This window comes from Callospermophilus lateralis, chromosome 7 (assembly GCF_048772815.1).
Source record: "Callospermophilus lateralis isolate mCalLat2 chromosome 7, mCalLat2.hap1, whole genome shotgun sequence".
Taxonomy (NCBI): Eukaryota; Metazoa; Chordata; class Mammalia; order Rodentia; family Sciuridae; genus Callospermophilus; species Callospermophilus lateralis.
The window spans coordinates 98,402,228-98,415,895 of record NC_135311.1 but is presented as its reverse complement, the minus strand read 5'-3'; the positions used below and the strand labels follow the sequence as shown (position 1 = coordinate 98,415,895).

Below are 13,668 nucleotides of genomic sequence, written 5' to 3'. Positions count from 1 at the left end.
AAGAGCAAGAGGCTGAAAACTTCAAGCAGAAAGAGGTGGCAAAGGAAAGTGTTTGGCTGCCTGGTGGGTCTAGAGAACCAAAAACTTCAGAATCAGACTCATCAAAGCTGCCAAATTTGAGAATTCGAGCTTCTAAAGGCAAGGGGAACACTGATACTACACTGGATTCTAGTTTGCAGAGGTATCTGCCATTCTTAAGCCACCCAAGTGCAACAGCTAAAGTTAAACAGGAAGCAGTTAATCTGTGTATGGTAGCACACACCTGTAATCCCAGCGACTGGGGAGGCTGAGGAAGGAGGATCACAAGTTTGAGGCCAGACTGGGCAACCTAACAATGTGGGAGACCAACCTTACACGTGACTGGGTTACACTCCCTGGCTAGATGCTGAGGCGCTCAGTCGCAGAAATGTGGCAAAGCTTTCCCCATCCTTCTTGGGTTTGAGGGTCGCTGTCTCGTGCATGGGTGTGTCTTGCTACAGCCCCATGGGTGAAGCTACGCTCACCTGTTTCTTTGTAATATAACCCCTTGCCCTGTTTAGGATAGAATCTTCCATGGAAGTGCCTTGTGTGTGTCCCCTTCTTTTACTGTGCCCTTGGGTGTGGCCTATCCAGGTGTCAGTCAACCTGCTGACAGTGGACATCATGAAGATACTCAGCCCCCTGAAACCTGACCCCTTGCCTCATTTGAATAGCTTCCCTCAATAAAAGGGGTCAGCGCGCGTGCTCTCACTCTCTCTCTCCCTGTGGACCCTTAAGGTCAGAGGAGCCGTCACAGCGACCCCAAAGAAAAAGGTATTTGTGTCTCTTATGTGGTTATTTCGTGCAGCCCAGTTAGCCCAGTTCAACTGGAGTGACCCCTGAGCCTTTTAGTCTCGAGAACAGAAACCCGGCATAACAAGACCCTCAGAAACTTTCCAAGACCCTGTCTAAAAATAAAAAATTAAAAAGGATTGGGACTATAGCTCAGTAATAAAGCACCCCTGAGTTCCATCCCTAGTACAAAAAAAAAAAAAAAAGAAGAAGCCAAAATACTAAGTAGAGATTTCAACAATTCCAACAGTACCTTACTGCTATGAGGGAAAAAAAAAAAAATGAAGCTGAGGACCACTAAAGAGGAGGAAGACAATGCACACTCCGGACTTTCAGGATGCCTGCCTAGAGGACAGTACCCTTAGGAATGTGGTATACCCGACAAAGATAGCAGGCAGGCCCCTGATTGAGTGAAATAACCTGCTTTACTCTAACTGCCATCAAATACAGGGAGAAATAGCTCTAATCAAATAAAATGTCAATTAGAGCTAAAATATCTATCTATATGAAATATTCAGCATTCAATCAAAAATAAGCAGCCATTTCAAGAAAAAAAGACCAAAGGCAAAACAGATAACAGAAACAAACTCAGATATAATCCAGACATTAGAATTAACAGTGACATTTTAAAATATTATGATTAACATATTGAAGAAAATATGAAGAAACATATTACAAGATGGAGAATTTCACCAAGGAATTAAGATTTATAAGAGGGAATCAAATAGAAATTCTAGAATAGTAAATGAAATTTAAAACTTAAAGATGAGTTTAACACAGAATGGATACAGTTGAAAATAAGATTAGTGAACTGCATTACGGTGAAAAACATGCATCCTAAAACACAAACATATGTAGAAAATAAAAAAAATAAAAAGAATTAAAGAGACACATGACAGTTTAACATTATCTGTAATCCTGATACCGGAAGGAGAGAAGAGAATAAAGCAAGTAAATACATTAAAAGATAATGGCTGAGAGTTTCCCAGACTAATGAAAAATATGCAACCACAGCAGACACAATAAATAAAAAGAAAATACAAGTAGACATATCACACTTAAACTCAGAAAAGCAAAGACAAATAGAAAATTTTAGCAGCCATGGAAAAAAGATGCATTCCCTTCCAAAGAACAATGGAAAGACTGATAGCTGATGTGGTAGGAACCCTCTTCAAAGGCAGTGTAGCCTGGCTAGCATCTGTGCAAGCATGTGGGACTCTGAAGGACAACATGGCACCTTCAGTAACCATGCACCCATGCATTTCCCAGACCAAAAAAAAAAAAAAAAAGGTGAGGTGGCACACAGCATGCATGTGCAACTCTGCTGACACTCAGGACACATGCATGACCCTGACAAGCTCCCTTTCCCCAGTGGCAGGCACAGCTCTGTCCTAACTTCCTTATGATTTTAAAGTATAGAATACCCATATAGGGGAGATGAAGGAGCTAATATGTAATTAGGTCGGGGGGGAGGGGAATTAGTAGGGGCTGTATAAGTCAAAGCCCCTCTGCGCTTTGGATGAAAATCCACCAAGTCTGTGTTGGCACAAAATAAATACTGCTTTCTATTGAATACCCCATGCATTGTCTCTTTGTGTGTGAATCCCACAACACAACATCTCAAAAGAAACAATAAACTTAGAAAATGCTAGAATGTCATCATTAACATGCTAAAAGAAAATAACTGTGAGTTTAAAATATTATGACCTATAAAAATATTCTTTCAAAGAATGTGAAGCTTCCAGTAAGGATAGAAAAGGGTTGTGTGAACACTACAGCAGATAAAAATTATAAAAACTTGATCAAAAATAACAGATATTTAATGACACTGGCCAGTAAACAAAAATAAACAAGTCAAAAGAGAATTAAACCAGGCACAGTGGCACATGCCTGAAATCCCAGCCGCTGGGAGAGGGAAGCAGGAGGATCAAATCAGCCTCAGCAACAAGGAGGCACTAAGCAACTCACTGAGACCCTGTCTCTAAATAAAATACATAATAGGGCTGGGGATGTGACTCAGTGGTCAAGCACCCCTGAGTTCAACAGCTGGTACTGCCCCCACCCCCGAAAAAAAGAGAGAATTAAATATTGAACTTTTTTTAGAATAAGTAAGACAAAAGCTCATGGTTTTCTGGCCTAAGGATATTGTCCAGCTTCCACAGACAAAGCTGCAGAAAATAGTAGTGAAAAACAACAGCTCACTAGCTACAGTGCCAGAGAACAGAGCTTAAGGATAAAATAGCAGTTTGAAATCTGAAAGAGGAAATTCTTACAGTGAGAGAACAAAAGGCCTGAGAAACTCTGTCAGCTCTGCCCAAATTATCTAACAAGAAGAAGGGGAAATGCAAGGGTGGGTATTCTGGGGGACTATTGAAAAGTTGGCAGAGAATAGACAGACATCTACTTTTAAAAGAGCAATGCTGGAGACCAGATCTTGGTTCTGCAGCCTTCCCTCCCCACCCCCCCCCCAATCAATGCATTCATCAAACAAGAAAAGTTTGAGCAACAAAAAGCTGAAGTGATATGGTTTGTAGTTTTTGTGGAAAAAAAACTCAGGCCAGCAGCATGTTACAATTTAAGAAGAAACCCTCAAAAATCATATGAAGATTGGACTTTATCTTTGCCTAAATGCATGATGACTGCCAAACATCATGGTAAGACTTCTGTTTTTTCTTAGAAATTATTCAGTATTAACCTCAAGTAGATTTGAATAAGTTAAATATGACTACCATTATCTTAAAAGGAACAATTTAAAAACAATGCAAAAACCTATACCTAGAAAGTCAATGGTATGAGATAAAAATATATTGACTGAATCAAAAAAAAGGCAAAAAAGAAGAAACAGAGAAACAAACAAAAAAAGATAAGACAAATAAAAAACAACAAATTGGCAAACCTAAATACAACCACACTCAAAAATATTTAAATAAATATAAATGGACTATCACTTCAACTTAAAGGCAAAGAAGAGGCATATTTTAAATGTAAAAACTCAAATAGCTAGAAAATAAATTAGTAGAAAAAGATATACCAAGTGAAGTAATTCATAAGAAAGCTAAAGAGGCTATATTAGTGTCAAATAAAATAGACTTCAGGTCAAGAAGTATTATTAGAAACAAAAAGAAATATTTTGTAATGATTAATCAAATCAAGAAGGTAAAATAATCCCAAATGCATATGCACCTAATACAGAGCTTCAAATTACATGAAGCAAAAAGCAAGAGAACTGAAAGGGAAATAGACAAATCTAAGTTATAGTTGAAGATTCTGAAACTCCTCTCTCAAAAAAGCAGACTTGTAGAAAAAAAATCAGAAGTATATAAATCTGAATGACAGTGTAAACCAGCATAAACTAACTTGAATTTTTTGAAAAAACACACTCAACTATGGCAGAACACTTTTTTTTTTCTCCAAATGATAGACTGTTCACCATGACAAACCAAATGTTGCACCACAAGTCAAGTTTCTGGATCTTTAAGAGATTAAGATCTTATAGAACATGTTTTCTGGCCACAAAGGAATTAAATTAGAAATAAACAACAATAGAACATTTAAACAAACCACAAATATCTGGATATTAAATGAATCATTTCTGAACAACTCAGGGATAAAAGAAATAACAAAAAAATTAGAAAACATCTTTACTTAAAATGATAATAAATATAACAATATATCAATGTTTCAAATTCACCTAAAATAATGGAGAATGGGAAATTTATAGCTTTAACCGTCTTTGGTAAAGAACAAGAAAGTCTAAAATCAAAGATCTTAGCTCTTACTGTTAGAGTTTAGATATGAGGTATCCCCCAAATGTTCACATGAGACAATGCAAGAAAGTTCACAGGGGAAATGACTGGATTATGAGAGTCTTAACCTAATCAGTGCATTAATCCCCTAACAGGAATTAATTGAGAGGTAACTGTAGTCAGGAAGGGTCTAACTGGAGGAGGTGGGTTATTAGGTGGATATGCCTTTGGGGTATATATTTTGTGAGCTAGGCTTAGCCCCTCTCTCTGCTTCCTGCTTCCAAGACCTGAGATGCTTTCCTCTTCCACAACCTTCCACCATGGTGTTCTACCTCACTTCAAACCCAGAGCGATGGAGCCAACCATCTGTGGACCATGATCTTTGAAGCCATGAGCCCCCAAATAATCTTTTCCTCCTCTAATTGTTCTTGTCAGTCTTTTGGTCTCAGTGTCTAAAAAGCTAAAACATCCATCTGAAGAAAATGAAACAAATAATAATAATAATTACATCCAAAGTGGAAAATTGGGCTTGATAAAATTTTAAATGTTCTCCAAATCCATTCAAACAACAAAAAGAACAAGTCATAAAACAAAAGAATGATGAAATACACACATCTGACAAAGGATTTCTATCTAGCAAGTATATAAAAACTTTTTATAACTCAAGAATAAGAAGACAAACAATTCAATTTAAAATGGGCAAAGTAGCCAGGCACAGTGGCACACATCTGTAATCCAAGCGGTTTGGAGGCTAATGCAGGAGAATCACAAGTTCAAAGCCAGCCTTGGCAAAAGCAAGGCGCTAAGCGACTCAGTGACACCCTGTCTCTACATAAAATAGAAAACAGGGCTAGAGATGTGGCTTGGTGGTCAAGTGCCCCTGAGTTCAATCCCCAGTACTCTGTCCCCCTGCCCCAAAAAAGGGCAAAATACCTGGACAAGTCACAAAGAAAAATACATGAATGATGCCCAATGTGCACATGAAAATGTGCTTACACTAATACCATTAGTCAATAAGAAATGCAAGTTAAACTCACAGATGAAAGGCAAAGATTAAAAAACAGGATTTCTTCTTTTTGGCAAGGGGGAATACCAGGGATTGAACTCAGGAGCACTCGACCACTGAGCCACATCCCCAGCCCTATTTTGCATTTTATTTAGAGACAGGATCTCATTGAGTTACTTAGCTCCTTGCAAGAACAGGATTTCTGCTTATAAGAGATACACACATGTTAAGAACATAGAAAGTTTGAAAATAATAAGGAAGAAAAAGATGCCGTTCAAGCACTAACCAAAAAAATAATAATGCAGAATAACAATACTTATAAAGAAAAAGGTGAAGAGTAGTCAAAAAGCATTGCTAGAGACAAAAGGCATTGTACACTGATAAAAAGATCAATCCACCAGAAAGATGTAAGGATTCTAAATGTGGATGGTTAAAATAGCTAAAAGATACATAAAGCAAAAATTGATAGAATTAAAAAGAGAAAAAGAAAAATCTTTAATGATAATGAAAGACTAACTAATCTCATATACAAACCATAATATTAATCATTCAGAATTTTTCCCTGATATGTGAGGAAAAAATTCACCAAGAAAACCTAAAACAACAAAATTAACAACATTGAGAAAACTAGCATCTGTAGAACCCTGTATTCACATAGCAGAGTCAACTTTCAAGTGCACACCATTTTAACAGTCTTGATCACATGCTGAATCACAAAGCAAGACCCAAAAATGATTCTGTTTTGGTCAGTTTTGCCAGGGCTATGATCAGAAGACCCCACAAAAACAACTCGGAGAAAGAAAAGTTTATTTGGAGTTCACAGTTTCAAAGTCCTCAATCCATTGACAGTCAATGCCATTTCTCTGAGATCAAGGTAAGAAGGGCCCAGCAGAGGAAAGCTGTTCAGGTCAGGAAGCAGAGAGTTGTGGGGGAAAGGGTCACAGGGAAAATGCCCACCCCCAGCCATCTGCCTACAGTTAGCAAGCTAGTCCATTCAAACTAAGATTGCCAGATTAGGTTACAGCTCTCACAATCCCAGTCATTTTATCTCTGAACATTCCTGCATCAACACAGGAGTTCTGGGGGGACACCTCATATACAAACAATAACATTAATCATTCAGTATATTCTCTAATCAGTGTAATTAATTTAGAAATCAAAAACAAAAGGTAACCATAGAATCATGAAATGATTAAAAATTAAGCAATAAACCTCTAAATAATCCAAGAGTCAAAGAGAAAACCACAATGAAAACAAGAATATATTTTAAATTAAAGAAAAAAATGCATATTAATTCCTGCAATGTGGCAAGCAAAGATTCTCCTAAAGGATATCCTTAAATATATACATAGTCCTCAACTTACAATGGTTTAACTTGGAGTATTTTTGAATAGAGGATATTGTTAAAGTGATAGGCATTCAGGAGAAATCATCCTTCAAATTTTGTTCTTTTCCTGGGCTAGCAATATATATAGGGTACTCTAATGAGCCTGGGCAGCAGCAGAGTCACAGCTCCCAGCCAGACACATGACCACAAAGGTAAGTCACAAATACGGTAAAAGGCACTGAACTACTAAGCTATGATGGTTAAAAAGGTGTAATGAGCTGTTAGTCAATTTTCTGTCACTGTGACAAAATACCTGACATAATCAACTTAAAAGGAGGAAAGACTGATTTTGGCATACAGTTTCAGAGGTTTCGGCCATGGTCACTTGGCCCTGTAGCTTTGGGCCTGTGGAGACACAATACATCATGGAAGGAGCATATGGAAGAAGAGGTCTGTTCACCTCATGGCAACAGAAAGCAAAAGAGGAAGGAGCCAGAGTCCCAATATTTCCCTCAAGGGCATGCTCCCAGTGATCTAACTTTTTCTCAATAGGCCCACCTCCCAATAGCACCATGGGCTGGGGACCAAGTCTCTAATACCTGGGCCTCTGGGGGACACTTCCAACCACAGCATATTTTTCAACTTCTGACAGGTTAATAAAGATGTAACCCCACTGTAAGTTAAAGAGCATATGTGTTAAAAGCAAAACAGAATTTAAAAAATCAATAAGTCTCCCTTTAAGAAATAATGGAAAAGAACAGCATATGAAACTGAAAAAAAAATAATAAAGATAGGAAAAGTAACTGATATAATAGAAAACAAACATATAATAAAGAAATTACATAAAACCAAAAGATGGTTTTTGAAAAGATTAATGAAAGTGATAAAATCTAGAAAAAAATATAGGGCACAGATCACCAATATTAGGAACCAGGAGGATATTTAAAATTTAATATGTAAAATACAGGTATCCTTTAGACATTAAAAATATAGGAATAATATATTAAAATAATTTTATACCAATATTGTTGAAAATTTAAACAAATTCCTAGAGAAACAAGCAATAGAAACTGACACAAGCAATAGAAAACTGAATACTTCTACATCTATTAATGAGACTAAGCCCATAATTAAAAACAATCCCACAAAGAGATCTGTAGAACCAAGTGACTTTACCTATGAATTATCCAAACATTTAAAAAATAAATAATGCTACTCTTATAGAAAGATTAACATTACACTTCTTTCATTTCATTACATTTCTTACAATTCTTGTCTTCCAGAGAATAGAAAATTAAGTTCACTTTCCAACTCACTTTATTACGTCAGTATAACCTTGATACCAAAAACTGACAAAAACATTATAAGAAAAGCAAATTCCAGGCTACCATCTCCTATAAACATAAATATTCAAAATATACATCAGCAAACTAATTCAAGCAACATATTAAAGAGTAATATAAATGAAAAAATCCAGTTTATTTCTACAAGTAAAAGTTTGACTACTTTAAAATAAAATCAATGTAATTTGCCTAACTAACAGATTAGGAGAAAAATCACATAATCCTCTCAGTAAATGTAGCAAATACATTTGATAAAATATAATATTTATAATTTTTTAAAATCACTTAAAATATTAAAAGGGAAATTTTCATCTGATAAAAAGTCTCTATAAAAAGCTTATAACACACATCATAATTAATGGCAAAATACTCTAAGATCCAGAAGAAACGAAGTTGCCTATCATCTGAAGTTTCTTGATATTACAATAAGGCAGGAAAAAAGTATACATACTGGAAAGTAAGAAATAGATTGCTGAATACCAAGTTAGCTATATAAATAAATGATAGTTCTATCTATAAGCAGTTTATTTTTAAAATGACACTATCACAACATCACACATTTAACAATAAATCTAACCAAATATATCTGAGTCCTACATATAAAAATTCTTCAAAATATTACTGAGAAAAATTTAAAAACATCTAAATAGATAAATATATCATATTCATGGATGAGAAATTCCATATGATAGACTACAGGGCACCACCTGTAAAAAGCACATGAGGATCTTGGCATGTAGTCAGGGAGATTTCAGGTTTAACCTTGGGGACTATCTGTGGCTCTCCCATGCAACAGATTGCCCAAGGCACATGACCTTTATCTTCGCTCAGCTAGGAAAATCTCCCACAGTCTCTCTAGAGGTGGGCGCAACCCACTGGTAACTGGGCAGCCCACCTTCAACATTTTTTGGAGAAGAACATTCTATGGAAGGCCTTTGATGTCCCCCAATATAAATAAAGCAGACGTGGGCTCCATTTTGCCTTTTAGTCTAGAAGCTTGATCGGTCTGGTTGGCTTGCCCATCCCACCCCAACTTTTTGAAAATATTTTCTGTGTCTTGAGGTTTTTGTCATCGTTCTATTTTTCTTAGCTTTTACTTCTCAGCCAACCCATTCCACAGAGGGGAATCCCATTCCCATTGCCTGCGCAGGACGCAGTTGTCCCCAAATTGATGTATAAATGCAATGCAATTCTAATAAAAATTCTAGGCATGCTTTGTAAATAGTTGTATAATTTAAAGCTGATTCTAAAATTCAAATGAAAATGCAAAGGTCCAAGAATAGCTGAATCCATCTTGCAAAACACTGGAGGACAAAAGCTATCAGATGTCAACATTTATTAAAACAACATAGTAATGATGTGGTATGGGAGAGAATGAGTCCAGAAAATAGACCCCAGATATACTACCACCTTTAAAACAAAAAGATACTGAAGTGAGGTGAAAAAAGATGACTCATCAATAAATGGTGCCAACTCTACTAGCTATCCATATAGAAAAAAAATTATCTTAGCCTCTTATATGGTATGAAAAAGATAATAAAGAAGTTTCTTCCAATCCACAAAACTACAACTATCTTATATTTGATAAAGGGGCTAAAAGCATGCAATGGAGGAAGGATAGCATCTTCAACAAATGGTGCTGGGAAAACTGGAAATCCATATGCAACAAAATGAAACTGAATCCCTTTCTCTCGCCATGCACAAAAGTTAACTCAAAATGGATCAAGGAGCTTGATATCAAATCAGAGACACGGCATCTGATAGAAGAAAAAGTTGGCTACGATCTACATACTGTAGGGTCGGGCTCCAAATTCCTCAATAGGACACCCATAGCACAAGAGTTAATAACTAGAATCAACAAATGGGACTTACTCAAACTAAAAAGTTTTTTTCTCAGCAAAAGAAACAATAAGAGAGGTAAATAGGGAGCCTACATCCTGGGAACAAATCTTCACTCCTCACACTTCAGATAGAGCCCTAATATCCAGAGTATACAAAGAACTCAAAAAATTAGACAACAAGATAACAAATAACCCAATCAACAAATGGGCCAAAGACCTGAACAGACACTTCTCAGAGGAGGACATACAATCAATCAACAAGTACATGAAAAAATGCTCACCATCCCTAGCAGTCAGAGAAATGCAAATCAAAACCACCCTAAGATACCATCTCACTCCAGTAAGATTGGCAGCCATTATGAAGTCAAACAACAATAAGTGCTGGCGAGGATGTGGGGAAAAGGGTACACTTGTTCATTGTTGGTGGGACTGCAAATTGGTGCAGCCAATCTGGAAAGCAGTATGGAGATTTCTTGGAAAGCTGGGAATGGAACCACCATTTGACCCAGCTATTCCCCTTCTCGGTCTATTCCCTAAAGACCTAAATAGAGCATGCTACAGGGACACTGCTACATCGATGTTCATAGCAGCACAATTCACAATAGCAAGACTGTGGAACCAACCTAGATGCCCCTCAATAGACGAATGGATAAAAAAAATGTGGCATTTATACACAATGGAGTATTACTCTGCATTAAAAAATGACAAAATCATAGAATTTGGAGGGAAATGGATGGCATTAGAGCAGATTATGCTAAGTGAAGCCAGCCAATCCCTAAAAAACAAATGCCAAATGTCTTCTTTGATATAAGGAGAGTAACTAAGAACAGAGTAGGGATGAAGAGCATGAGAAGAAGATTAACATTAAACAGGGATGTGAGGTGGGAGGGAAAGGGAGGGAGAAGGGAAATTGCATGGAAATGAAAGGAGACCCTCAGGGTTATACAAAATTACATACAAGAGGTAGCGAGGGGAAAGGGAAAAATAATACAAGGGGAAGATATGAACTGCAGTAGAGGGGGTAGAGAGAGAAGAGGGGAGGGGAGGGGAGGGGGATAGTAAAGGATAGGAAAGGCAGCAGAATACAACAGACACTAGTATGGCAATATATAAATCAATGGAAGTGTAACTGATGTGATTCTGCAATTTGTATACGGGGTAAAAATTGGAGTTCATAACCCACTTGAATCAAAGTGTGAAATATGATATATCAAGAACTATGTAATGTTTTGAACAACCAACAATAAAAAAAAATAATAAAAATAAAAAAAAATAAAGAAGTTTCTTGGAAATTAAGCAGGCACAATTTATTGAGATCAACAAGGTTTATTATCAAAAACAAAGAACACACAATATAAAGGGAAAATCTGACAGACCGTAATACATTAAAATTAGAAAAGTCTTGATATAGCATATCTATCACTCCTTATTTGGGAATCTCAATGTATGCAGTCTGAAAATTCACTTAATTTTACTTACTTAATATTCAAATAATGACTTCTGGTTTGTAAATGAGTAATATCTTGATTTATAAAATTAAACTAAAAAACTCATTATGAGAGGTTCAACTAATAGTAATTTCAATAATAATAACTACTGGAAACTTAACAAAGGATCAAATAAAACTTGAACTTAATATGTGAAGTGGCATTGTTTACACTCATTTTTATTAAAACTACACTTTTACTTCTAATGTTAAATTCAGGAACTCAGTTACTACAGGTGATTAAAATAGTAGTCAGGCATGAAGTGTCCATTCAGGAGAGAAACAAAACCAATTTAAGTAAAAGTAAAGGAAAAAAAAAGTCACCTGCTACAACAAAAACACACTGAATGCCTATTCCTTTACACATCTATTTACGTGTATGTAAAAATGTAAAAACATTTTGCTCAATCAGAATCATAGCTACAATAGGATTAGCCTTTCTCTAGGTGGGGTAACAGCTATACATCATCTTATTTACTCAAAGAGCCTCCTTAGATCAGAAACGCAAGGACAGGAGGAAACTAAGGACTGCATTAGCTTTCTAGGGAGTGCAAGGTTGTTGGGTTTTTTTGAGGTTTTTTTTTTTTGGTTGACTGGTTATTTTTTTGTTGTTGTTGTTTCTTTGGTACTGGTACTCATGGGCACTTAACCTCTGAGTCACATCCTTTATTATATTTTATTTAGAGACACGATCTCCCTGAGTTGCTTAGGGCCTTGGTAAGTTGCTGAGACTGACCTCATTCTCCTGCCTCAGCCTCTCAAGGCACTGGGATTAACGGCATGTGCCACCATTCTTGGCTATAGAGCAAGGAGATCGAGACATTACTTATCCCTACGTTTAAAATTTTCAATTTACATAATTCATGTCTGTAATCAAATAATGTAACATGCAAAAAATTCTTTCCAATAAAAGATTAAGACTTTTTTATATAACCCTATAATTACGGCACTATAATCTTACATATTCTGTTAAAGACATAACAAAACCTCATATATAGGAGGGGGTTAAGTGAACATCTTTAGTTTGCATTCTTGCAAAGGTGATAATATTCAAATTCTACAGATTAATGAAAATTACATAAGGGGACTATGGTTTGGATAAGGTCTGAATGACGCCCAAGGGTCCATTACCATTAAAGGCTTGGACCCCAGGTGGTGGCACTACTGGGAGGTAGTGGAACATTTAGAAGGTGGGAACAAGTTAGAGATCCCTAGGTCACTGGGGGTGTATCCTTGAATGAGATTGTGGGACCTCACCTGTCCTCTCTTTCTCTCTACTTCCATTATAGATATAACCATTTTGCTTCTATGCACGCTTCTGACATGACATGTCACCATCTTCTACCCACACCAGAACTCAGTCAATGCAGGCATGATGTCTTTAAACCTCCAAAATTATGAACTACATAAACCTCTTCTCACTTGAAATTAGCTGACTCTGGTATTTTGTTGTAGTAATGGAAAGCTGATAAATATTTAGGATTAATATATTTTAATTCTTAATTTCTGCCCATACCAAACATTAAGACAACACACATTTATCTTTTACTATGTGAAGAATACTACTTTCAACTAATAATCACTTTACCTTTGCAGCAAACTGTAGTCCAATTTGATCAGCTTCAGCTTCCAGTGCTCTACTGTATGGTCTATCAAACATATACTAAGAAGAAATATGATAGAAAAATTCCGTTAATTTGTTTTTTGACAAAAGGAATAACAAAATGAAATTTTTAAAAATCAATTTCAGAGAGTATCTAGGATAAAATTTCTATACTTCCTACATCTTTAAAGAAAACCATGGTATAAAACATAAAAGGAACCTTTATTTCTTCCATCAGATTAATACTTTAAAAACAAGGAAAAATAGAAAAAAACATGCCTACAAATTTCTGGACAGTCAATGGTATCATTATATCTGTTTTCCAATTATAATCTCCACTGAGTAGAAGGATCCCTAAGAAAGCTTATTAATGCAAGCTCTTAATATGACCAAAGAACATTTTGATATTGCAGTTTAAAATGAAATTTAAAAAATATAAGTCCATAATAACCAGTGATACTATTAGAAGATTTGTTTCAGTAAGAAAATTAACAATATAGCAGAAC

At 36.0% G+C, this 13,668-nt stretch overlaps 1 protein-coding gene across 6 annotated transcripts in view; it reads right to left on the bottom strand.

The window, feature by feature from the left end:
* Positions 1 to 13,668, bottom strand: part of Oma1 (OMA1 zinc metallopeptidase) — a 63,379-nt gene that overhangs the window by 29,248 nt on the left and 20,463 nt on the right. For all 6 annotated transcript variants that reach the window (XM_076862385.1, XM_076862383.1, XM_076862382.1 and 3 more), the window contains one exon: positions 13,148 to 13,222. In XM_076862385.1, the coding sequence (XP_076718500.1) occupies positions 13,148 to 13,222 (75 nt within the window). The remainder of the gene's footprint in view (positions 1 to 13,147; positions 13,223 to 13,668) is intronic.